Source organism: Pagrus pagrus, assembly GCF_965226575.1.
Source record: "Pagrus pagrus genome assembly, chromosome: 16".
Classification (NCBI taxonomy): Eukaryota; Metazoa; Chordata; class Actinopteri; order Spariformes; family Sparidae; genus Pagrus; species Pagrus pagrus.
The window spans coordinates 17791548-17815974 of NC_140200.1; the positions used below are offsets into that span (position 1 = coordinate 17791548).

Below are 24427 nucleotides of genomic sequence, written 5' to 3' on the forward strand. Positions count from 1 at the left end.
TCAAGAATTCTACATCAGTCAGTTTACTGTAGACCGTAGATCATCAGGGATAACGGAGCCATTTTTTCTATCAGCTGCCTGACTGCAAATCAACAATAACTAGATATTCAAACTCTCCTGAAGGCACCTTGAACTCACCTCTACCAGGTAAACTGCGGCCTGTGTGTCTTGTTGAGGTGAGCATCTTGACAGCTCCTCCAGCTGATGCCACAGTTTCTGCAGTCGAAGGGAGCATTGATCAGAGAGGTGAGTGAACTCCTGCCAGAGGGAAAGTGTCTCTGCAGTCTTCATGTGCTCGTCCTTTAGCTCCTGCACCACGTCCTTCCACCTGACACAAACACAACACATTAGTCCTCTATAACTCTATATAACTCTTTAATGTTTGAGCATCTTAAAGCTACAGTGTCTGATTTTATTGACATTTTTGAACACAAATTAAATATTCAGTTTTAAAAACAGCACACAATAAATTGCCTTTAGGATAATATTTTAACTTTTTTTTACTTCCTGATTCTGATGTGCCCATGCAAGGACAAAAAGACGAGTTAAGAGGGTAGAAGTAATGTTATTATGTATACATGAAAACATATTTTTATTTCAGTGCTATCATCTGAAATCCATGCATCTCCAAATATTTAACTGTTCATAAACCAAGCAAACAGTTTTCAGACTTTTGACAATGTATTTTTCAGATCATCCGAATAGAAGGATATTTTTCTGAGTCCATAAAGAACACTTTATCCATTTGTGCTGTCATTTGCATTTTTATGAAGTTAGACTTTATTACAGTGACTCTGTTCTGGTTTTCAGGCTACTGACCTTTTTCGCTCTCCTTCTATTTGATCATCCAGAGCCTGAGCTGTTTCACAATGAAGTGTCTTAACAAGACTCTGATAGGATTTGTCCACGGATGCCCAAAGCTCTTCTCCTCTGCTGGCCTTCTCCTGGAGGAGCTGTGCAAGAAAAACACCTTTTAGATTTTCAAAACACCCGGAAGTACTTAGAGTTTGACGTCCATAAACACCCACACCTTTACTGTCAGGTTTGTCTGTATGTGGTTAAAAGCCCTTCCATCTAGCTTTGACAGAGTTACTTTTGGGCTTTTCTAAATTGTGGCTTAAAAGCTGTGAATTACTGTGATGGTCATCATTTTAGAATACAGCATGTGAATATTTCTTCTTATAGCTGTAAAGCCACTGATGTTAAGTGCTTTTGCTCACCTGGAGGACATCCATGTATCCTTCTGCCTGCTGTAGAGAGAACAGAGGCTGATGCTGAAGAGCACAGCGCACCCTGGTGGTGTGCAGAGAAACTTCCCTCAGTTCATTCTCTAAACATCCCCACTCCTCCACAGTCTGCTGTAGAGCTGGTCTCAGAGCTGCCATCTGCAAAGGGAGACAGGATGATGTTTGGTGATGCAGCATCCCTCACACTTCACAATTAATTTACTGTAGGAAAGAAAATATAGGACTGTCCTGTTGCTTTTATATAAAGATGTACAACTATTGGCAAATCCAGGCATTCCTGATGGACCATTGTTCTGGTGCTTCATGCTAGCATTCATTACTACAATCAAAAATGAGCATTATGCTAAACCAAAGATAACTCATATATTCAAAAGTATTAGGACTACACTTAAGAGGGGATTATTGTTTTTTACTTGGCATAGAGATAAACAGTTCTCCAGAATGTTCTATGTTGTTGCACTGAAGGCTGTTTCTGCACTATATCAGGTGAGAAATTTGCATATTTGCTGATTTTAGCAGTAAACATCCAACACTTTGACTGCTTATGAAAAGTAATGGCAATTTGCTTTTTACTTGAATTCTATTTTGTAGATTTTACTAAAAAACAACTGCAAAATCTGGACACAAACAAGTTAGATATACTTAAGTGTGCTATTTAGCTTTAGCAAACACTTGACTGTTATAGGCTACATCCAGCAGACAGGGAGCAACATTAGCATTCATTTGGGGTCTTGTTCCTAATCACCACACAGTTGGAAGTCAAATTTTCACTCTCCTTTTCACTCAGTTTTGGTAATACTAGGAATTAGCTAAAAATCTTGGTGAATAACTTTGATCCACTTTCTTCTGACACTAATGTTTCCATGCCTCTCACTGCCATAACAGCTTTATTTTTACCTGCCGACTAAGATCCCCACACCTCTGACACACAATCTCTGTTTGGCCAGAGAAAGAGATATCACAGGGGTGATCCTCTTCTTTGTCAACATGAACTCGAGTTGTTTTCAGCTTCTGCAAAGCTGCAGCCACGTCCTTCGCTCTGCCCACAACAGCCTGGAAGAAAAACAAAGCAGTCTCAGATCAGAGCACAGCAGCAAGAGAGGCAGTTCAAACATAGACCTGCTGCTCACATCCTGTTACTGTACCTCTAAGTCCAGCAGAGTCTTACGGGCCAGAGTTTGACCGGTGGGATGTTTCCTCTGATTCAGCTGCTTTTTCTGCTGCTCTATCCAGCCATGGAGACGCTGTAGCCGCCTCTCTCTGTCTGCACACTTGTGATGCATCTGTTCAGCTTCACCAATCTGTGGGGACAAAACTTCACAGTTGCTGATTCATGCAAAGAAACAAAAGTCAGTAATGAAAAGTCACATTTCTTTTTAGTCGGACAGCTTTTTTCCACTGCTGTTAGCATATAATGAATTATGTTTATAGTTTGACTAATGGGTTCCAGTGATTAGATAAGCCATTAGCTAGCTCAACCTAATTTAATGACAAATATTGGACCAGAAAATCAAGAGAGGGTCACAGTTGGATCATTTAACTTGCTGATGTACACACCTGGCTTTCCAGCTCTCTTTGAAGGTGCAGCCACTGCAGTCTGAGGGCGCCAAGTTTCTCTGCAAACATTGTACATTCAGAGCCGAGATCCTTGTTGTCCACTTCCACCACCCGAGGCCCAGACTGGCACAGGAAATCCAGAAGGAGCTGCCCATTGACCAGGCCTGCCTTTGACTCCTGAGAAAGAGAATTACAGCAATACAAACACTCAAAAAAGTTTTCTAATTTACAACTATTATTGTTACCATGAAAAATCACCCGTGTCTGTTATTATGGAGGCACCTTATTGCACAACTGTATATTTATTTGATTTTCATTTTTTATTTCAGGCGTCGTAGCAGAAACATTTCCTCCTTATATGCTTATTTCATACAATTCCTGACAGTAGCTTTGTATCTCATTTGCAGTGCTTTTATTGTAATCATAGATATTTTTCTTTTTCCTTCATCTTTGTCTTTAAAAGTTAAGGAAATTTAAATCTGAGACAAATTCTGGATATTCCCAAAGAATGTATGTTTCCTTGTGAAGAATATGTAGAGACTCTACAGGTGAATAGGGTAAATAAAAAGAAATTAACAGATATAACAATGAAACTTCCCCAGTCAATTATTCACATTCAAACGATTAATCGTGTCTTTTTTCAGGTATTTTATGTTTAAATATGCAAATGAGGCTATCAAATTAATAATGCACTAGTTTCCATTATTGTAATGAACAAATAAATGTGCATTAATGGACATTTTCTTTTCATTAGACCAAAACAAGACATGTTGGACGCAATAAATGTCAAAATTGACCGGTGCATGAAAAAACTAACTTTCACGATATTGTGTCCCCTTGACTACAGAAAATGTTAGACCTGTGAGGGGAACAGGATGCTGAAACACATTAAGGATGACCAAATGATCAATGTCAATGAATGCCATTTAAATTTCTCAAAAATGTCTCTAGAAAGTCAGTGTAGACAGTGGATGTATTAGCACCTTATAGTTCTGCAGGATTTTAGTGATCTGAGCGTCATCTTCTGCCTTGAGCGCTGCTTCTTTCTCCGCGCTCAGTCGAGTCTCCAACTTCTTCAGCCAGTCCTCCAGGTCAGACAGCAGCGTCACCGGTGGCCACACTGCCAGGAGCCGCTGACAGACACAAGACAAGAGAGAAGAGATTGACTTTACCTTTATATGAATTCTTGAAACCTTCATTTCCATCTTTGTTTTATTAATTTGTTTTTCCATTCACGTAATCATCAGTTCTATTACAATCTGACTTCTGTGTCTGTCTAAATTATTCTTTGCAAGACAAAATCTATTCATCCTTTCCTGAGGTGATTGCCAAAGTTCAAGACATAATAATAAACCTTTAGCAAGACAAACCTGGCAACACTGGTGCAATAATTATAAAGCATAATATCTGGTTCCGTTCACTGGTGATAAATGTCGAGTAAAAATTAAAAAGTGTCCTTCACCTCCTCTTTTAATCCTCCCTGTCCTCAATCACCCCAAAGATTTCATCAGGGTTAACACTCCCCATCAGGAGGAGGGGATTTCTCAATGCCTAACTATTTTTGAAAACCAACAGCACTTCCATTTGGACCATCACATTTTGAATTATTGTAGGACTGGAAAACGGTAATGTCAAAGTTTATTGGACATTTGATCCAACATTTGGAAAAACCTCCAACACTACCACTGATATCTGATGAAGGCTGGAGACCATCATGACTATTGAATAATTTATTGAAGATAATTATACCAAAGTGCAACTAAAGTTCAACTCAAGTTGGTGCAAACTCTGTTTTTCTTGATCAGAGGGTGAAATCTCTTTGTGACTACTGTACCTGCTGCAGCTGCTCTTGTATCTTGGTCAGGTCAGGGGTCAGCCGGCTCCATTTGACCTCCAGCTGGGTGAGCTGAGATCTCAGCCTTGGACAATCAGCTTCCCTCAGGTGGAGCAGCCGAGTGGCTTCCCTGGATACAGACGCCCTCTTCACTGATATGGCTTCAGTCTCCATGGAGAAGTCCTGTGTCAGAAAACATGTGTATCATGTGCGACTAATGCATTTTAAACTGCTGACTTTTTATTTTAGCGTCAAGCAGCTGGTAATGTCTATAAGAAATGTGTTTAGTTCAGTCATTTTGGCTGCTCATGCTATGTGTTATGAACTTGTGAAAATGCATCTGCCTTTATTAACCACACTGATTGTTTTTGATGTGCGTTTTGAAGCAGACAAAAGACGTAACAACCAATTTTTTCTTTTTTTTTTCTCTGTATCCTCTGCAGATGTAAGCAGCTTTAAGGGACTAAAATCATCATCATCATCATCATCATCATCATCATCATCATCAGGACTGAGAAAATATGATTTTTCTTCTTGGGTAAAAGATCCATATTTGACAATAGTCAGCTTCAGCTTATGATATATAAATACACTAAACCGATGAGAAAACCTTACCAGCAGCTTGGTCAGATGGCTGTGAATACACTCCTGGTTCAGGTCAGAGGTTTTTGCCAGGTTTGACCAAGTCTTCAGGTGTTTGCTGGCACCAATCAGCCATTCACTGACCAAGGTGAAGTCAGTCTGGAATCTGTGGGGAGGATGAGAAAAACAGATAGTTCATCTAGTGGAGCAGAACAGGACTGTTCCTTAACAAAGAGTGATGTTCAGGACTCAGGCATGGGTCCAATACTGCTGAACAAGACTGTAGAGTGTGAACAACAGATTGTTGAAATGATGCAGGAAACTGAGGACTCTTGTGGGGAAAGAATTTAGGAATTAATACCCCACAGAAATAAAATCTGTTTCACTCATATTGAGTGACTAGATTCTGGGGAATATCTTTGGACAAAACTAAAAGAGATGACTGATCCTCTTTAATTTAAATAAAAACACTGACATCAAATTATTAGAAATCATTAAAGGTTTCCAGGTCATACAAGACATTTAAAAATAAAGCGGCACATTTTAATATGCATACAAATCAATACAAGACTCAAAACGTCTTCATAGTGCAAACCCCAAGTAAGACACATATTGTAACCTGGGAACTTGTGAAATAACATTTATTCCTAGATTTAGATTTTATTAGGATCTAGGTGTGTGATTGTTGTGTTATCGCTGAAAATCAACACTGCCCGGCCTACATGCTAGATAATAAAGCCTTCTACTGTATAAAGAGCATTCACCTACACACTTTTTTTTAAACATAAGTTGGATGTTGGTATTTTAGAGCCTGTCCCACCTGACCCGGCTGTCCTGGATCTCTCTGCAGCGTTGGATCTCCTGCTCTGTCCGCCTGTAGGCGCTCTGCCATCGCAGCTCCAGGGCGCCTCCTGCATGACTGACTGTGGCAGCAAACTTTGGCTCGGTCTGCAGCACCTTCCCCTGATCCAGGAGCAGTCCTAACGCAGCTCTGTTCTCATCCAGCTGGACCAGTGTTTGCTGAGTGAAAAGGAGAACCAGCAGTGCTTACACTGAGTTTACATCAAGCTCCATGAAATTTCTCTTGACAAGCCTATTTCACACTAATGATTGAAGAGACAGCATGGACTGACTGTGATGTAAAGTGGAGAAAATGGTGGATTAAGGGGCGCGAGCCTGTGAATAGTGAAATGTCATACAAATGGTAGAGGATGGCAGAAAGGTGAAAAAAAGACAGAGGGAATAAGAAACACAAGGGTAAAAAGGAATGATGAATACAGAAACACCAAACCAACTGCCACAATGTGATTTAGTTATGCCACTCCAACTATGTATGATGTAAGGTGAAAAGTTACATCATGTTACTTTAACAGTAAAACTAAGAATCAAAAAAAACTTTTTAGGTTAAATGTTTCTACCAGTTTGTGACCGGAGGGTTGCAGGTTCAAATTCATGGACGGGCAGGATAACTCTGGGTGGGGAAAGTGAAAGGCAGTGCTTGCCTCTCTCTCATTACCATACTGAGGTGCCCTTGAGCAAGGCCCTTAGCCCCAGCTGTTCCAGTGTAGCCATCAAATCGGACTGTGGTTGTACTGGGCAGCTTCCAGGTGTGAATGTGTAACTGTGTGAATATGATCAGGGCGCTCCTGCAATCAGTGAACTCTCCTTGAATAAATAATGCTTTAAAAAAAAGAACTCATCATAGGAGAAGAAGACTAACTAAAGATTAACTTTGACTGAAAGGACTCTGAAAAAGTCCAACTATGTTTTTCTCTTCTCTTGCCACGACAATGCTAATGCTATCACTACTGCTCCCTTCACCCATCTATAAAATACACACATACAGTATATTACTGTAGCAGTTCAGGCATGATTCCTAAAGGCTGTTGGGGGCATGTGGGAAATGTAAGAAATCAGTAACTGAAGTCTTATCAGGAGGCAACCTGATGTACAATCCTGCAAATTGGCTGCAAAACAATATATTACAAACACACACTGTAGTATAGTAGGGCAAGAGAAAGAAGAAAGGCAGACCTGAGAGGGAGTGATTAAAGTAGGCACTTAAAGATGAGGACAGTAAGAGAAGAAGTGAGATGAACAGACGGACAACTCTGATGAAAAAACAAACAAATTCAGTGAGTTTCAGTGTGACGGGGGTTTACCTGGCAGGCATCCAGTCGCCGCTGTGCCAACTTCTCATTGTCTCCGTCTGGCTCCCCACTGCTGTTGAAGGCTTCAACATCATCCAGCAGCCTGCCCAGTCGACCACAATTATCCTCCCACTGGGTCCACTCCTGCAGCAGGTCCAACCATGAACCCACTCATCAGTTTTAACATTTCATGTGTCAGCACAAACACCCAATACGAGAAATTATTCAGCAAGAAAATCCACTTATGTTTATGTATGAATCCATATGGCCCGCAGCAATCTGCGCTACAAACCTGGATCCTCCTTTGAGAAGCCACTTCCTCTTCCAGAGCCTGGTGCTGAAAAGCTTTGGCTCTGACTTCCAGCTGTACCCGCTCATCCTCTTGACACCTGAGCGCTTCTGGCTCACGCTGGAAAAGATGCTGCACAAAGGCCAACTGAGACCTGAGGACCTGCAGGAGCTTCTGGAGTACCAAGAGACCAGGAGAGAAATGTAATAATTACAAAGTAGGACTGATAGAAACAGCAAGAGAAGTAAAAACAGACACTGAATGTGATATCTTTATCGAGAGATAGATACTTTGTGATGTCACAGCTGCATCACACTAACAAACCACACAAAAATTAGTTGTTTTAGCACTGGACATCTCTTTGAAAACATCAAGCTGCTTCTACACACTCTTGGGAAGGTGCCTAGCTTGAATCCGGTCTTTGCCTGCCTGTTGAAGAACTTGTTGAAAGCACAGTGAGATACCTTGCGTCTGCAGAGAGCGGCTTGAAGTCGGCTGCAGCTGTGAACCCGGCTCATCTGCCCTTCTGTTATGCATTCTTCACCCAGGTCCAGGAGGCGAGTTATCCCCTGAAGCAAGGAGTGGGAAGCTTGCTGTAGCTTGGCCTTTTCCCCCGGCCTCTCCCTCAGATGTCTGCCCAGCACACACTGCTGAGAGATGCAGGAAAGGCACAAAGTTTAAGGAAAATTCTGTTAACTTTTGAAAGATCCTACATCACTCCTGCTTTGATATTAATCTCTAATTATGGCTGGTAAATTACTGATTTTTATTGATCATTTGTTTTTTCGACTGTCTTAGGAAGACTGTAATGTTGGCCGTTCATTATTCAAAGTCAATAGAGATCCTAATGTAGCACTTATGGCCTTTAATGGCTAACATTTCTACTCTTTGACAACAACTCTTACATTAGGGTTTTCTTGCAACGTAAAGTTGTTGTCGAAAGTAAATTAGAATATCTTAGACACAGATTTACCAGACATTTTATACCACTGTGCATACACATAGGTAAAAGTGCAGAAACACAAACACAAAAAGCTACAAAGCACTGGTTACCTCCAAACTGGGAGCATCTTTTATACTGGGGAAGATCTCATCTTGTCCAAGTTCAAACTCATCCAGGATACACAGCTGGTTGGAGACGAGCTTCTGTTTTAGAACAAGGGTGGGGTAAGTATTCAGATCCCTTATTGAAGTAAAAGCATCAACATCACAGTTTGAAAATTGAGTACAAGTTTAAATTCCTCAAAATGCTGCCAAAGTCAAACTAAAGAAATATTATCACCTAAACCTACTTAAAGGTTTAAAGGTAATATATTATTGGCTTTTGATGCATTGACATGTACATGTAAGCAGCACTTCCGTGTTGAAGCTGTTCAATAGGGAGCTAATTTTAATGACTTTCTATGGTGTTCAGTAGACGAATCAATGGCAATGCATCATATTTCATTTACTGATTGTATTTATTGTTTTTAGAAATGCAACTGTAGATTTAGTGAAATTCTTTCTCTTCCAAAGCCACAAAAACTAAAGTTTAGCCCAAAAAGTTTTTTATTCGTTGACTAGAGGCTGTGAGAAATGACCTAATTCACTCTATATTGAACTCTGTGACTGATTTGTATTTCTAACCTGGTTTGTGATGCCCAGATGTTCTACGGACTCATTTTGGGATGAGGTGAAGACCTGCTGGACTGTTTGTAGGCAATCCTGAAGGGACGTCAAACAGTGGAGAGCTTCTGGTTGTTCCTTTGAGAGTGTAGGTCTGGTATCTGACTCCACTTTACTCAACAGCTCAGCCAGAGTCACCAGCTCAGTCGATACACACTAGGTAGGAATTTAGTCAGAAACACAGAGAACAAAAAACAGGATACACAAAATTACACCTCTTTTTTTTAAAGGGGAAAGATTTGATACTTTATCCATCTACCTGCAGCTGTTCTTTTAAGTACAGTAGATTTCATAATATAGAGCCACCAAAATGTGTAGTTATGTTGGTTACACTATATATATGTTATGGTCAGTCACCTCCTGTTGTAGCAGCCACAGCTGGGGGTTCCCTTCACCAGAGCCACCAGGAGTCAACAGAAGGTCGGTCAAATTGTCCAGACAGAGGAGGACCCTCCGTACGGCCGTGTACAAGTCCTCATTCACACCTGGACGTGCACCGTCTGCAGAGCTCACCTAAGAAGTAAAAATTGTACAGTGATCGCCGCCTCTCAGTGCAATGCTTACAATGGTAAAGAAACTTTTTTTCCCCCAGTGGTCTTTAGATCCATGTTAGTTGATCATTTGCGGGACAATTTATCAAAACCACAGCGTATGATTTCAAAGAGTCAACAATCTCTGCATCTACTGACAAGTCCTTTCCACTAGAAACACACTTGAATGCTAAAATCTAACCTCTGTCGCTACTGTACGCACCATTTGTTTCAGCAAGGCGATGGAGCCATGTGTCCGCTGCAGAACAGCAGAAGCAGAGCCAGTTGATGTCAGCTCCCTTTCAGGAACCTGAACAAACACAGAAATTCATTCATTTTCCTACCAGGACAAATTTGTTTTGACATAAGGACAATGATTTCAATCAACTATAGTGTAGATTATAGTTACAAGGTTCTTCCTATTGGTTCCCTTTATCCTATTTTGTTATGAAATTGTAAAGATCTTTATAAATCTAAAGGAGCGCAGACAAAATCCTCTGTTCCTCCTCCTCCACTTTACTACAGGACCTGCTAACCAAAGGCTTAACCCACTGTTACCCTGGAAACAGATGTGATGATGGAGATGGTAGCCTAGCATGCACTTCATAGAAACAGTTTTACCTCTATCTGCTGTGGTCCGATCTCACCCCTCATCCACATCATTTCTCCTAAAAAAACAGAATCAATCTTATTTTTATGTATTTTCCCACCTTTCCACGTGTTCCTTCATCATCTGAGCTGATCAGGGTTTGATGCTCCTCCTTGACCTTTTTCAAAGTGGTCAGTTTTTGAGAGATCTGGTCATAAAGTCGTCTCCACCTCAGCGGCTCCTTGGCCTCTTCTTCACCTCCAGTCAAGCTAGTGACCAAAGGAAACATAATACACCGTATAATAGGAGTCTATGGTATGCTGAATGCTTGTGAGTTTGTCATCAATGCCTATGACTCGTACACTTTCTCTTACCTGATTGGCACCTCAGACGACCCCTGGGCTTGATGGGATTCTTCCACCAAACCACTCAGACTGACGCCGACTTCATTTTGCTCCTTCAACACATTAAGAGTCGACGGAAGAGAAATGAGGGAAAACACAATAAAAACAAACAAATTATTGAGATTTACTTAAGGAATGTCAAATATGAGAGGCGTCACATTTGACTTAATTCACGTTCAGTTAATTTAACACTAAACATGTAAACAATACAGTTTTAATCTTTCTCTACAATTCAAAGCTGGATGCCACATTAGACATTTTGGAAAGAAAAGTTTGAAAATAATTTCTAACAGGTGTCTCTTTTCTCTCTCAGACACTTACCAGATCTTGACAGGGAACTGTGGACAAAGACAGATCTTCGTCTTCCTCTTCTATAAACTCATCTGAGGCTCTCGTAGCAGCAAACGGAGCTACAGGTCTGTCGGGAATCAATCTTGTGTCTTCCAATGTTGCCGCTGCCCGAGGGGATTTTGTAAAAGTGTCAGGGACGAGGGTTTCAGGGTTTGGTAATCCATGCTGGTCCAGAGCAGGAGCATCAGCAGCAAACTGATTTTCAGCTGCACTGATGAGTGACTCTGCTGTAACAGTTTCGGGATTAAATGCTTTGCCAACATCCGCTTTAGAATCCATTGTTTTTAATTCAGTTCCAACAATTTCTGACTCTTTTGTATCGAGCCAAGTTTCAACTTTTGAGCTCGTCTCCAATTCAGAAGAAAACTCTCCACTCTCGAGTGCCTGAAAGACAAGATTTTATTGAAAATGACCAGTCACCATTAGTGAACAAAGACAAGTGTAGACACATTTCTTAATTAAAAAATCCATCACAATTTGTCATTATCATTGTAACTACCATGTTAATTTATCTGCATAGGTGTATTCTTTAATCTTGAGGAAGGCAAACAAAACCCCCAAAAAACAAAAAGCAAGTATAAGAATAAAAAAACAAACGTATTCAATGTCCAGAGTCCAATCTCTGAAATTAAGAATATAATTTACCTTCAGATCTGATAGTGGCTTAATTTCAATAGTATCCTCAAGTTGCAAATCTGAAGCGTTCAGTGTCTCCTCTGGGTCCTGAAAACGAAACGTATAAATATACAAATATGCATGTCATTCTCTGTGTGTGTTTGTGTGTGAGTGAGAGAGAGAGAGGAAAGGAGACAGGTTTCTGAAGAGCAACATATTTCAAGCAGCTGCTTCTGACAGTACCAGAGTGGATTCACCAGGACAGCCTGCCTGACAAAGCATCACAGAAACATGCAAAATCTGCTAAAAACCTCCATAACACAGGAAAAAGAAGCAATACTAGTGTTGAAAAGTATAAAGTGAATTTTGAGAAGAAGGAGCCGAAGAAATTTTCAAAAGTGAGGATTAACAAACATTAAATTCAAGGGGTTTTTAACAGCTAAACTTAATTGACAGCAGTTTTACACTGTGTCCTTTTGGAATGACACCCAAACAAAAGAAGATGCCCAGAAGAAAGCTGTCTTTAGATTTACCTCTGGAATACTGCATGTTAGTGTGTCAGAGGACGACGAGTGACAACTCCTGTTTTCCTCATCTTCCTCTTCCACTGAGTTAGACACCTCAAAAGCCTCCTGATTTTAGTGATAAGGGTGAATGATACGATCAAAACTGTGATTTACAGGAAAATGGAAAAACAAATTGCCTTTCTAATGACTGACTTCCTCAATTATCTTAATTATAACTTTTCCTCAAACAATATCGGTGAGGAGAAGCGTTTCTTTTTCATGGTGCATGCCAGCTCAGCTCCATTAGCAGCCATCAGCTAATTCTTTGCTTTATTTACAACATAATGTTTACAACAAATATGATTTTAAGTGCATTTTATGAATTAATCCCACATCAGAATTAAACTGTATGACAGAAAAAGGTTGGACTAATGGAGTCTAAGGGATGAATGCATGTAAATTTAGTGAATATATATTTGCTAAAAAGGACTGTTCATTTTAATAAAATCATAATAAACACATTACTTATCGTCTTACCTAGGAAACAAACATTTTTTTGATTGCTATGTGCAGTCTTCTAACCTGAAATTTAAGGGAGTCCAGATGATTGTTCTGAATAATATCAATATACAGTTAACCAATCACTGTGTACGCACAGTATGACAATATTAGAATAATTCTCCAAAAAACAAACAATCAGTTTTGAGGTCATTGCTTGACAAGTAAGCTGTATTGGGTGGGTTCAACCAATTCCCGATAACAGAAGGAATAAACTATTGTCATCAAGCCTGACTTCCTTGAAGATTTCACCAATTTTAGTTGATCCCTAATTCAAAAATGGTGGAATTACGGACTTGGTAACTGTCGCTTTTATTTCCCAAAGCAGTTCAATTAAAAAAGTGGTGGACTGCCACAAATTGTCAGCATAAAATTATTAAGAGGACATGTCTGATTAGTTACAAAGATCATTCCAACATTCAAACATCACTTTTGTGTTATTGTTTTAGCTGATGACAAATTCTAACTTATAATGACTGTTTTTATTATTATTACCTGGCCAAAGTGTCTTAGTGCAGATCTGCCTTGCTGCTGGATTTCTTCAGGAGTGTCAGAGACTGTGGTGGTGCCGGGATCCTCCTCACTGATCTTGTTCTAGTTAGTTAGTCAAAGAGACAAGAGAATGCGAAACCAGAGCCATCTTAAATTCAACTTGATGTTTTGCCAGCAAAATAATTACTATGTATGTTAGTATTCATGAAAGACGAAAGACGAACCTCCCTACTCTTCTTCTACAGTAACAGATCAAAGTAATTATTTCTCCCCTGTGCTCTGATATGAGACTTAATGTTGTACCTCCAGCAGTGTGGCTTGTTGCTGGGTGAGTTGTTCCAGCTCCTCGAGCTGCTGCAGGAGCAGTCTGGTTCTGGTGAACACCAGCAGGCTCTCCTCTGCTCTTCGAGGGAGGAGAGGGTCTCCTTTGCATTTCTCCATCTCTTCCAATGTCCTCCGCATGGACTGCACATTGGCCAGGATCACCTTCAGGTTGAAACAGAAAAACTTGTCAAACTTTTAAAAATACACCTGTGCTAGACTCCTTCTCTGTAATTTAATACTGCCAACATTTAAAGTAACAAATAATTTCATATGTGTGAATGACACATGAATAACATTTAGCATCTGTGGTAACATCATTTTAATTAGTTAAAGAATGTCATATTATGCTTAAGGAAGAACTGTATGCTGTACGTAGATGTGTCTAAATCAAGGACTGTCTCACAAAGACATACATTATGCACCCCTGCCCTGTTTTACACATATGATGCTTCTGTCATTAAAATCCTTTTTAGTCTGAAGTGTTTTACTATAACACTGCAGTTTAAATGTTCTGTGTGCTCAAGAATATTTGCATGAAATTCGTGAATAAGAAACAAAAGCACTGTATCACCTGTCGGTCTTGAAGATGCTCCGTCAGAGTGATGTTGGAGTCGTCCATGGAGGATAAAATCGCTCGAATCTTCGGGACGTTCTTCTCCATCGTCTTCAGCTCTGCTTCTACTGCCTCCACCACCTGGAATGAAGATTACCATGAACTTTTTTTAACGACTTGTAATTTTATAATCAAGACTGTTTCACACGCTGTACAAACAAGAATATAACTGCTCATAAAAAGCAATGCATTTCCAAGATGCTACCGATTGTGCTGCTCTTGATTTTATAACATGTAAAAATAGATCAATTTGGGGCCTCATGCATACCATGTTGCAATATCCATAATAAAGTCTGGCTGGGTACTTTTGTTGCACACTCCTTTCATGTTTTATCAATGTCAAAATGTAACCATAATACAGAAGATCATCCCATCCACTGGAAGATTCAACAGATTCTGTTAATCTACCCAAATGGAAGACAGGTGTCAGGTGAACTAAAATGCATTGGGGAGAAAACACCCCGGCTGTTTCCTCTGACTGCCAGGAACCACCTGACCACCTGAAATTTGTGGAATTCCTCTTTTTTAAAAATTCTTACCACAACAGCCTGCAGCAGCTGCTCCAGCGGCTCTACGATCTTGCTTTGCATCTTGTGGACTTGTTGGTCATTCTGGTCCAGCCTCTTCTCCTGGGTGCTCATGTCACACACAGTAGAGATCTCCTCCAAGGCGGGCCTGAAGTCCTGCAGGGCGTGTCTGATCCTCTCCGAATCGTCCAGCACCAGCTGTAGTTCAGGATTTAAAATGAAATTCATTGGTAACATGAAATATTTGAAAATGCTTGTGGACATTGTGGTCAATATTGATTCATGTCAAGAATATTGTCTTTTCAAAAGTTTTTGTTTGTTTGCTTGTTGTCTCTGACCTGTAGGGAGTTTGCATGGTTCTGAAGGCTTCTGGCTGTTGTAAAGCAACAGGGAGCACTGAGCCACGCCTGGGCCTCATCTAACCAGCAGGTGGCGCCGTGCACAATACCTTCAAACTCCTGAAGACAAGCGGGGATCTGACAAAAGGAGTATAGAAAATATAAGAGAAGCAGAATGGCAGTTTGGCGGCCACTTTCCATATAGATGTATTTGTTTTTTAGTGTAATTTGAAGAACCATAAATATTCAAACCATGGCTCCTGTTACCTCGTGTAAGTATAGAATAGTATTCCTGACCTTGCTGAGGAAAGTGGTACGTTGCTCGGCCATCTGAGCTGCGTTTTGGTAGAGCTGCAGTGGTTGGGTGAGTTGGTCCATGAGCAGATGGGCCTGATCAGGATGGTCCTCTGCAAGATCCTGCACCTCGTTCTCCAGGAGCATCAAGCGGCTGTGCCAAGCATCCAGCTCATCCCACATACGCTGGAGAACAAACAATGTAAACTATGTAGTGACAATGTAATCCTGGCTTGTCATCAGCTCTCATGAAACAGTGGCTGTTACAGTTGACTTGTCCAAGTTGTCTTGTCAGACATATGCCTACATAAATTTGCACAATAGCTAACGTAGCTAGTTAAGTAGCGGCTAGTGTTGGAGGCTGGAAGCAGTGTGCAAACATCAGATTTCACCATAAACTCAGTTACGCTAAATCCAATGAGATATGTATAAGTGACTGATAGAAAAGATTAATAAATGAAGTTTGGAACTTGTTTTCAAGACATTAATGAAGAAGACAGAGGAACATGTCTTTGCATATCTGCAGGTTTATGTAACATGCACACACAGACACACAAGCAAACATAAACCAACACACACCTTGATTAAATTCTGTGCTTCGTCTACTGTCGGACTCTTTTGCTCCAGTAACGCTTTCACTTTCTCCAGACCTGATCCCAACTCCACCACTTGACTGTTCAGCTTCTGGACTGGGTAGCGCTTCTCCATGAACTGTAGAATGTCCACACACATGCGTTTAGAAAAATATAAGAGGTTTTGGTTGGAGATTTTGGTGGATTCTATCCTGTTTTGAGTTACCTTGTCCTCCTCTCTTTGTAGAGACATCTGAACTTCTTGTAACCTTCTGCTGATATCAGTTGGTATCTCAGCGTACCGGCTCTGCACACCATCCATGATACTCTTCAGTTTAGCCTTCTGGGAGGACAAATCCTTTCTGAGCTTCTGTCAGGATGGAAATGCACGACACGTTTGGAAGGGCAGGAAAAATGAAAGACTTAGAGGTTACAAGTGGGGTCAAAAGTTTGAGCTCTTTCCTAAATTTGTTTAACTTATTTTCCGGTTAAAGGATGAAAGGGAGCTCACAACAGCCCTGCACAAATTTTGCACGCTCCATCTTTAAAAGAGAAGGATGATTGACGGTAAACCATTTACTGCACTACTGATTCTCACAATGATTAAGTTCAGACAGAAGTCAACTTGAAAAGACCACATACAGTCTTTAATCTAATTCTTGTAGCTAATTATTCAAGGCTTCATATCAATGCGCTAACAAAAACAGGCCTGTGAACACAACTTGTATTTCTCAATGGGTCTGTGAAGGGCTTCTAATCAAATATATGTCAACATTTTTGTCACATTTTCTTTTTTTGTTTTCCAGATGTTACTTCAAATGCCCTCATACAAATCTCAAGCCAAAATTTTCAAGCTTGGACTATAAAGCTTAAAAAATGATCCTGACCTGTTGTTTGCATGGATTTGAACAGGCTTCCAGCGAGGAGAGAATTGAGGCCACGTGTTGCTCCAACGCTCCCATCTCTTCTTGGACTTGCTGTCTCTCTTTCTCCTCTGCCTGGGCTGCAGCTACCAGCAGCAGGTTTCTCTCTTTCAAGCTGTGGAGAATAGTATCTTCTCAGTATCTCTCACATTAATGAATAATCACTTTCCACATGCATATTAACCAAATCCCACCTCCTGACGTTCTCTTGGATCTTCACTAGTGTTTTGCCAACGGGTCCAGGGCTGATGGGATCCTGGGAACTAGATAAGCTCAGAGCGTGCTCCAGTCGATGCTCCAGGGAGGCTAAGTCCTGCTGCTCCTGATCCAGCCCAGCCTGGTGCATCTCAGCCTGAGCCAGAAGCTCCTGGGGTTCTTCTTGAGCGAAGCTCACAATGGAGGAGTCTGGAACGTCAGCCTGAAGACTGGCCAAAAAGCTGCAACACTGCTCCATCTAAAGTTAAAAGAATTTAAAATAATTATAAACTTTATTTATACAGCACTTTTCAAAACAAGTTATTAATTAGTTTGCATCGTTAAACCAGGGTTAAAAAAATGAAATCGGACGGCTTCAATATGATATACTGTAATAAATACATATGATAAAAAATAAATGGAATAAAATACCCAACAATAAAGATAAAAACAACTGCCTGAGGATCTGAGATCAGAGGGTGTCAGCACTTCAGCAAATAGCTATTTAATCCTCAGTATATCCATATATTACTGTTCTCTGTCCTTTATGTCCTGTATGCTATGCTGCAGTAAGTTAAATTTGTCTCAGAAAGCAATACAAGTCACTTAAAACAGTAAACCTTTCCTGAGAGAAAGGCAAAGTGGGAACCAGTTGTGACCTTGGACACAATTGGAAGCCAGAAAATAGAAAAAAAAAAGGGTTTGCATCAAGTTAAACATGTTACTGTACATTAAACTACTGATGCAAAAGTAAGAAGATTTGTTTTATAACTCACACTTGTTGTGATGTCCTTCCATTCCTCTCCTCTCTGTTCTGTGTGCGCCATCAGGAGGCCGACGCCTCGTCGTAATGATACCCAGCGTCTCCACAGAGCGGCCAGTTCACCGTCCCTTCCAACCCCACAGCCCTGCATTGGACATCCAGCTCTCAGTTCTTCTATCTTACCAGCGAGGCAGCGAAGATCTTCCGTCAGAAGCTTTAAGGAGAGATGAAATGAAGTTCAAATTAAGGTTTGAATGAGGCAGTTGTCCATCTATTTGTATGATATGTCAGTCAAAATGTCCAATGCAGTCCTGAGACAATGGTATAGGTACTTGTGGTAAGTGGACAGGTAAGTCAACAGGTTTAAGAGTCTAAAGTAATGCTAGCAGCTCTGTCAGGTTGTTGGCAAAAGTGTTTTAATAGTTAAATGCTAACGTAGGCATGCTAACTCGCTGATGGAAAAGTCAGTTTGGTCATAGAAAGTACAGAATCGGGCCAACTGATATTTTGACTTGATGGTGATGCCTAACCTTTAGTCAAGTCATCATCAAACTGATTACAGTCCATGATAAATGGAGAAATTACTGTCTACCAAATTCCATTGCAATCTATCCAGTATTTTAAGGGATATTTCACCCAAAACCAAAAATATCATGGTGGGATTAGAAAAAAAGTCAGGGTATCACCACGGGTGTGATTTAACATGGATATCTGTCTGATATAATAGTGACTGAGGTTTCATGAAAAGCCAAAAATGTGAACCTGCTCAAGATTAGTAGGATTTATCCTCTGGTGCACATGAATATTGTTAATCTCATGGAAGTCCGTGTAATGGTTTTTGAGATATTTTAGTCTGGATCAAAATGGTGGATGGACCAAGAGACCAACCAATGGATGTTGCCATCTATATCATTAATATGGTTAACAATTTTATTTTTTTAAATGTTTATGACATGCTAAGTTCAAGTAGATCCAGCATATGTGAAGAAATTAATGCTGCAAACTTACCTTAGCTCTTTTTTGTTGGCCGACACATTTTACGTACGAAGTCACTTGTTCTGCAGCACATTCTGAAAGCTTCGCTTCAAGCCCTGAAAGACGCTGACGTATATCTTCATGACATTTCCTGTGGCTTTGCTGTCTTGTTTCACACCTGTGAGAAAATTGTGTTTTAGGTCTTTTTACTTCATTAAAACTATGAAAGAAAGAAAGACACAGGTATAATCACAACAATGTGATATACAAATCCTTCATTGAGCCAACAGCAGCCAGTACCTCTGCAAGGACTCCAGCCTGAGCTGAGCTTGGGCCTCCAGCATGGCTCTTCCCACCAACAGCTGACTGAGGATGCTGATGTGGAGCTGCTCAGTCTTTGGGCGGGACAGGCAGGGTTGTTGTGGCAACAGCTCCCCAAGGTGGCTCATATGAGCCTGAAATCCTTCTTCAAGAGCCTCTAGAGCCTGCTGAGTCTGCCTTTGTTCTTCAGTACAGTCCAAAAACCCTCCAGGAGCTGATAAGAAGGTGGCTTCAGCATTGTGAAGGAAGCCTATTGCTCCCTGAGCAGCCCACTGGTAATCTTTCAAGGATTCTCTGGCCTGGGATAAACTCTCCTGTTGAATACATGTGATATAATCAAGCATAGTTTGGGGAACAACACACAAAAGGATGAATGGCAAAGCTGAATATCCTCAAAAGTAAGAGCATTTAAGCTTACCATTCGTGAATGGCACTCTTGCTTGGTTGCATCCTTAAGAGCGTAAAGTTCCTCGTAGTTCTTCAGGTTAATTTTTTCCTTCTGTCCCAGACCTTCCAACACCCTCATCCCAGACTCTATATTTCTCCAAATGACCCAGCACCTCCGTAGTGCATTGTCTACAGCTTTTTCATCTGGATTTACTGGTTCGGCTCCCTCCAGTTCCACTCTTGTTCTTTGGAAAAGCTCCATTAAGGCAGGAAGCTCGGAGGAAAAATGCAGACCTTGTAGAAGCCCGGCCACCAGGTTTTTGATTTGACCTGTGACAGAATACTCCCAGGAGACTAAAGTTTCCACAGTGTGGCGAATCCTTTGCCTCTCTGAATTAAGCTCAGATGGGTACAACTCCGGAGCTATGGCCTCCAATTGGTCCGCTGCTTCTTGACACTGTGTCTTTACCAAAGGAAGTTCAACTAAGAGCGTTTGGCACAGTCTGAACCTCTCACCCACACTGACTGTCTTATCTTTGGCACGCTGGATTTGCTCTTTGGCAATGTCCCTAGATTCTTCCATTTGTCTCCTCAGGTGCAGATATTTGTCTTGCTCGAAGGCGTTAACACTAAGGGCTTTGCACTGGTCTTGCAGTTCCCCAATGGTGCACAGCAGAGAGCTTCGTTTCGCCTCCTGGCAGTGCTGAAGCTCTTGTACTTCACATTGATGCTCCATTAGCATGTGCTTCAAATGGGTAGTTTTTGAGAGGGTTTCCTGTGTTAAAGGGAACCTCTGCTTTTCAAGATCGGTGGAAATTTGCTGTAAACTAGCCTGGATGGTCGATAACTCCTCATCTGAAGAGGTTCTCTCATGAATGAGCTCCTCTAATTCCCAGCTGGTTGCTTTCTCATGAGCTAGCAATCCATCTAATTCGGTCCAAAGGCCTGACAGCCTGTTGACAAGGTAGCGGCTCTCTCCTGGACTTAACCCTTCAGCCATTTCCCTGCAACTTACTGTCAATGCATCCACCAGCTTCAGTTGGCTCTCTATCTCCGCTGTGGCTAATTTGTGCTTTTGCAGCTCGCTCTGCAGCTTTCTAATGTCAGCTTTTGAAACATTGTCAACATGGACGCAGGGGTCTCTTTTAGCATGTGTTTCTGCTAACCAGGCATCCATGCTAGCAAGCTGGGATAACAGTTTCTCTCTCTCCTGCAGATTTTTCTTCATGGTGCGGAGAACATGATCCAAGCTGTCAGCAATAGCTTCATACAGTTCTTCTACCGTCTTCAATACTTGGTCACTTTCCTCCTTTTCCGTGTCAGGTGCTAAATCTTTCATCTGTTCAACTTCTACTTGCATCTTGGACCTTCTAGACCAAATATCAGTCTGAAATTTCTTCATCTCAGCTATCTGAATACGAGCCTCATCTGGGAAAAGTGCTAACTTTTGCCCAATAGAGATGTGGTTTTCTGCCTGCTTTGCCCATACAATCAAGTCTTGTAATTGCTTGTTGATCTTAGCTCGAGAAATGCCTCCACAGCTGTGTGTGGAAGTGTCAAGCTTGCTCTTGGTGTCATTAAGCAAGGACCCCAGTTCCTGAAGACTACATATGATCTCATCCTTCTCTTTCTGACCTAGAGAGAAACGGACAAGAGCATCTGACTGAGACTTTAAGTGCAGATAAAGCTGGTTGTATAGTTTTAGGTCTGTGGTCAGACAAACAAGTTCTAAAGCACTTTTGCTGTCCTGGCTTTCAAAGGTGGATTTCTGAAGAGCTTCAAGCTTGCCTTTAAGCTGTTCGGCCTGTTTTATAAGAAGAGAGGACTGACAGGTGGAGCTTGAAGCATGCTGTAGAGTTCTTTTGATACTTCCTTCTGAAAGCCTCCATTCCTCCTGGACATCTCCAAGCTGGGCAAGAAGAGCACCTGAACTTTCAGCATCGCTCAAGTGGACTGAAAACTGGCTACTTAAATGGAGAAGTTCTTCCATCTTGTCTTTTTTCAGTACCATGGTCTTCAGCAGGGCTTGGAGTTTGTCAGCTTGAAGGCTGCTGCTTCCCAAAGTATTTCTGACAAAACCAATAACACAAGTATATAAATGTATAGTGTGTCAGGTACACAATAAAATATTAAAGGTGTATTCACACCTGGCTCGTTTGAAGCAATTGTTTCAAAACTGGGGTGCGAGACAAAACAATTGGGCCAAGTTACCAGGAAAGGGTTGTCTCCGCCCGCTACCAAGTGTGCGGTTCGTTTGATGTGTGAAAGCACGCAGAGCAACCACAGGATTTTGTGATGGTACATAGTTGAAACACTGACAAATCCATCAGCTTATCATGAAATCTTACCAGGAAGTGATTTTAAAATGATCTGTATAAGTCGTGTCTAAATTTATGCAATATTTGCTTACCATATACTGTAACACCTACGCAAGTCAGCATATGTATCTTCCCTGTTTAAGGGGTCAGAAGTTGTTAAAATGGCTGCGTTTGTATCCTACTCAGAGTACTTTTTCAGTTTATTTAGTCCATTAAAGGTGAGTGGCAGAAATCTGACAGTAATAAGCTCTGAATTATTACTATACAAGACGACTCCTTTTCATCCTGACGCTACCTGTTAATTATTATTAGCAAGCTTCGGCTGGTAATGTTTCTACTTTGGGTGTGTGTGTGTGTGTGTCATCAAAATGTGGTCAAAGAGACGCCAACTGAATCTGGAACAACCACAGAATCAATTTTGAGTATGTTGCCAGGTGTTTGTCTTTTTGTGTCTCTGTATGTAAACAGATTTTTTTCAGTGTGACAGTGTCACACAAAACTTCAAAGGTGTGTAGTTGTTATTACATTATTTAATGTCCACATGTAATAGTGTATTAATGACTACTGAGTCATGTTAACATGTTGACGTGTGTCGCAGCTGGTGTGATCCCATCGCAAGACGGTCTCTCATTCATAAAGTGTGGTCTATTGCAGTCTAATAATGCTCAAAATCATAACTGTCTTATCAATGAGTTACATGTCAGGCTGTTTAACATCATGTTTACTCTTTTTGTTTCATTTCTAAAAAGTCACTGTGAACAGGAACCGGACCAGAACTTAAATATAACTATATATATTTTTGATTTCTTTTTCTGGACCAAATGAACTGAACTATTGGTGTGAAAACATCCTAAATTATTTATAAAGGATCAAAGGATTACTCACAAGCTCATTTTGTCCTTTTCAGCATCTAGAACCTCCAGCAGAGCTCTGATGATCCTCATCTGTTTGTGATACTGTTTGACCTGATCCAGCTGTGCTGCTTTGACCTGCACGGTGGCAGAGGCATCCAGCAGTGCAGCACTCCACTGCCCTTCAACACTTTTCAGGGCACCCTCATCACAAATCCTGGTAGCACTTGTGCTTTTCATGGTGGCCACTTGTTCCTGTACAGAGTGCCTGTAGTCCTACAGTAGAAAGACAAACAACATCAGCTGACATCAGCTGGTAACATTACCCTAAATTACTTGTGAAACAGAAGTACATACCTCCGCCTCCTGCAGCTGTTTGGCCATTGCAGTGACATCGAGCTGTGCTGGTTGATAGCGACATGCCAGGACTTTTTGAACAGTTCTTACTAATCGAATCTCGGGTTCACCAGGAGAGGACTTCAGGTACCAGTTCAAATCAATGTGTGGTGTGCGCTGTAACAAGATAAAGAATAAAAAGAGAAATCTACTTGTGAAAAAAAACTTGTTACATGTAACCCCTTTATTGTCATGGCATGCTCATGTTAGACCTAAAACAAACTCAGATGTCAGCATTGAGCCTTCATCAGGGAGTCTAATGGTTTGTAAATGTTCTAGAAGAGAGTGTCTTGGAGGTCCTTATGATTTTTATAAATATTAAGGAATATTAGTCTAATTGCAGCCTTGAAAGGACCTTGAAAGTAATTACCAAATGAAATTCCTTTCTTTCAGGCTTAGTGTGCCTCTTTTAATGGTCTTCTTTTTCAAGGTTGTACATGTCTACATGATGAATAGTCTTTTTGAAAATAATACATAAAACATAAAAATAACATAAAATTTGGCTGGGCAAGTCACAGACTGGATGTTGTGAGCGATTAAACCCACTAATGACCCTGCAGGAAATCATTGAGCCTCATTAGATCCTTCCTGTGGACCTTCCTGTCAGCAGCATCATGGGAATACACAAACATCCATCAAAACACTCCCAGCTCTTATCTGGCTCACTGTTTATTTATACAATTAAAACTGACCTCTTGGCCTTGTTTGGACACTTGAACAAATGCAATTACATTTAAACTCATAACACTTGAATGTTTAATTGGTGATTTTCATTTCTATACCCATAAAGAACACTTAATGTTTTCAGTTTACTGTCATAAAGTAGTAAAGAAAACAGAACATATTCACACACAGCTGGAATCAGATCATTTTGACTTTTTGTCGATTAATCTTGCACATCTAATACTCACGTTTATTATGTTACTTCTTTCCACCAAGCTCTGGATCTCAGACAAAATATCCTGCATGCTGCACGCTTGTTCGCAGGACTCTGGTGATCCGTCAGACGTCTCCTCAGCTGCCAAACCTGGCGCTGTGCTCTCAGGCTCCATGCTCTCAGGCTCCATGCTTTCTTGGATCTGATGCTACGAACACAGACGACAGGGGTTGTGTCACACTTTAGCCTCCTTCTTTCCCTTTGTTTGTCCATAGATAATGACAGAGCGTCCTGTTCTTACCCCGCTCCACACTGGTAAATATTACTATACTGACAGCAGCCAGGCGAGTCAGTGCAGTTAACACAAGAATGTGCCTGAGTAGG

The 24427-nt window shown here is 40.9% G+C and overlaps 1 protein-coding gene across 12 annotated transcripts in view; it reads right to left on the reverse strand.

Annotated features, from left to right (window-relative positions):
• The window catches only part of syne2a (spectrin repeat containing, nuclear envelope 2a), an 82076-nt gene that overhangs the window by 28024 nt on the left and 29625 nt on the right, over positions 1-24427 (reverse strand). For 10 of the 12 annotated variants that reach the window (XM_084378339.1, XM_084378345.1, XM_084378337.1 and 7 more), the window contains 39 exons: positions 24078-24251; positions 23128-23283; positions 22805-23046; positions 19633-21670; positions 19194-19528; positions 18927-19071; positions 17932-18132; positions 17155-17414; positions 16925-17075; positions 16264-16407; positions 16045-16176; positions 15469-15651; positions 15172-15309; positions 14846-15031; positions 14265-14387; positions 13673-13855; positions 13373-13471; positions 12347-12445; positions 11844-11921; positions 11169-11582; positions 10818-10900; positions 10565-10712; positions 10078-10164; positions 9682-9837; positions 9286-9480; positions 8713-8805; positions 8124-8309; positions 7663-7833; positions 7383-7514; positions 6041-6240; positions 5254-5386; positions 4639-4821; positions 3788-3937; positions 2805-2981; positions 2393-2548; positions 2145-2300; positions 1221-1385; positions 820-953; positions 139-328 (listed from right to left, as the gene is read on the reverse strand). In XM_084378339.1, the coding sequence (XP_084234465.1) occupies positions 139-328; positions 820-953; positions 1221-1385; positions 2145-2300; positions 2393-2548; positions 2805-2981; positions 3788-3937; positions 4639-4821; positions 5254-5386; positions 6041-6240; positions 7383-7514; positions 7663-7833; positions 8124-8309; positions 8713-8805; positions 9286-9480; positions 9682-9837; positions 10078-10164; positions 10565-10712; positions 10818-10900; positions 11169-11582; positions 11844-11921; positions 12347-12445; positions 13373-13471; positions 13673-13855; positions 14265-14387; positions 14846-15031; positions 15172-15309; positions 15469-15651; positions 16045-16176; positions 16264-16407; positions 16925-17075; positions 17155-17414; positions 17932-18132; positions 18927-19071; positions 19194-19528; positions 19633-21670; positions 22805-23046; positions 23128-23283; positions 24078-24251 (8376 nt within the window). The remainder of the gene's footprint in view (positions 1-138; positions 329-819; positions 954-1220; positions 1386-2144; positions 2301-2392; positions 2549-2804; positions 2982-3787; positions 3938-4638; positions 4822-5253; positions 5387-6040; positions 6241-7382; positions 7515-7662; positions 7834-8123; positions 8310-8712; positions 8806-9285; positions 9481-9681; positions 9838-10077; positions 10165-10564; positions 10713-10817; positions 10901-11168; positions 11583-11843; positions 11922-12346; positions 12446-13372; positions 13472-13672; positions 13856-14264; positions 14388-14845; positions 15032-15171; positions 15310-15468; positions 15652-16044; positions 16177-16263; positions 16408-16924; positions 17076-17154; positions 17415-17931; positions 18133-18926; positions 19072-19193; positions 19529-19632; positions 21671-22804; positions 23047-23127; positions 23284-24077; positions 24252-24427) is intronic. The other 2 variants (XM_084378343.1, XM_084378346.1) reach the window with 2 other exon arrangements.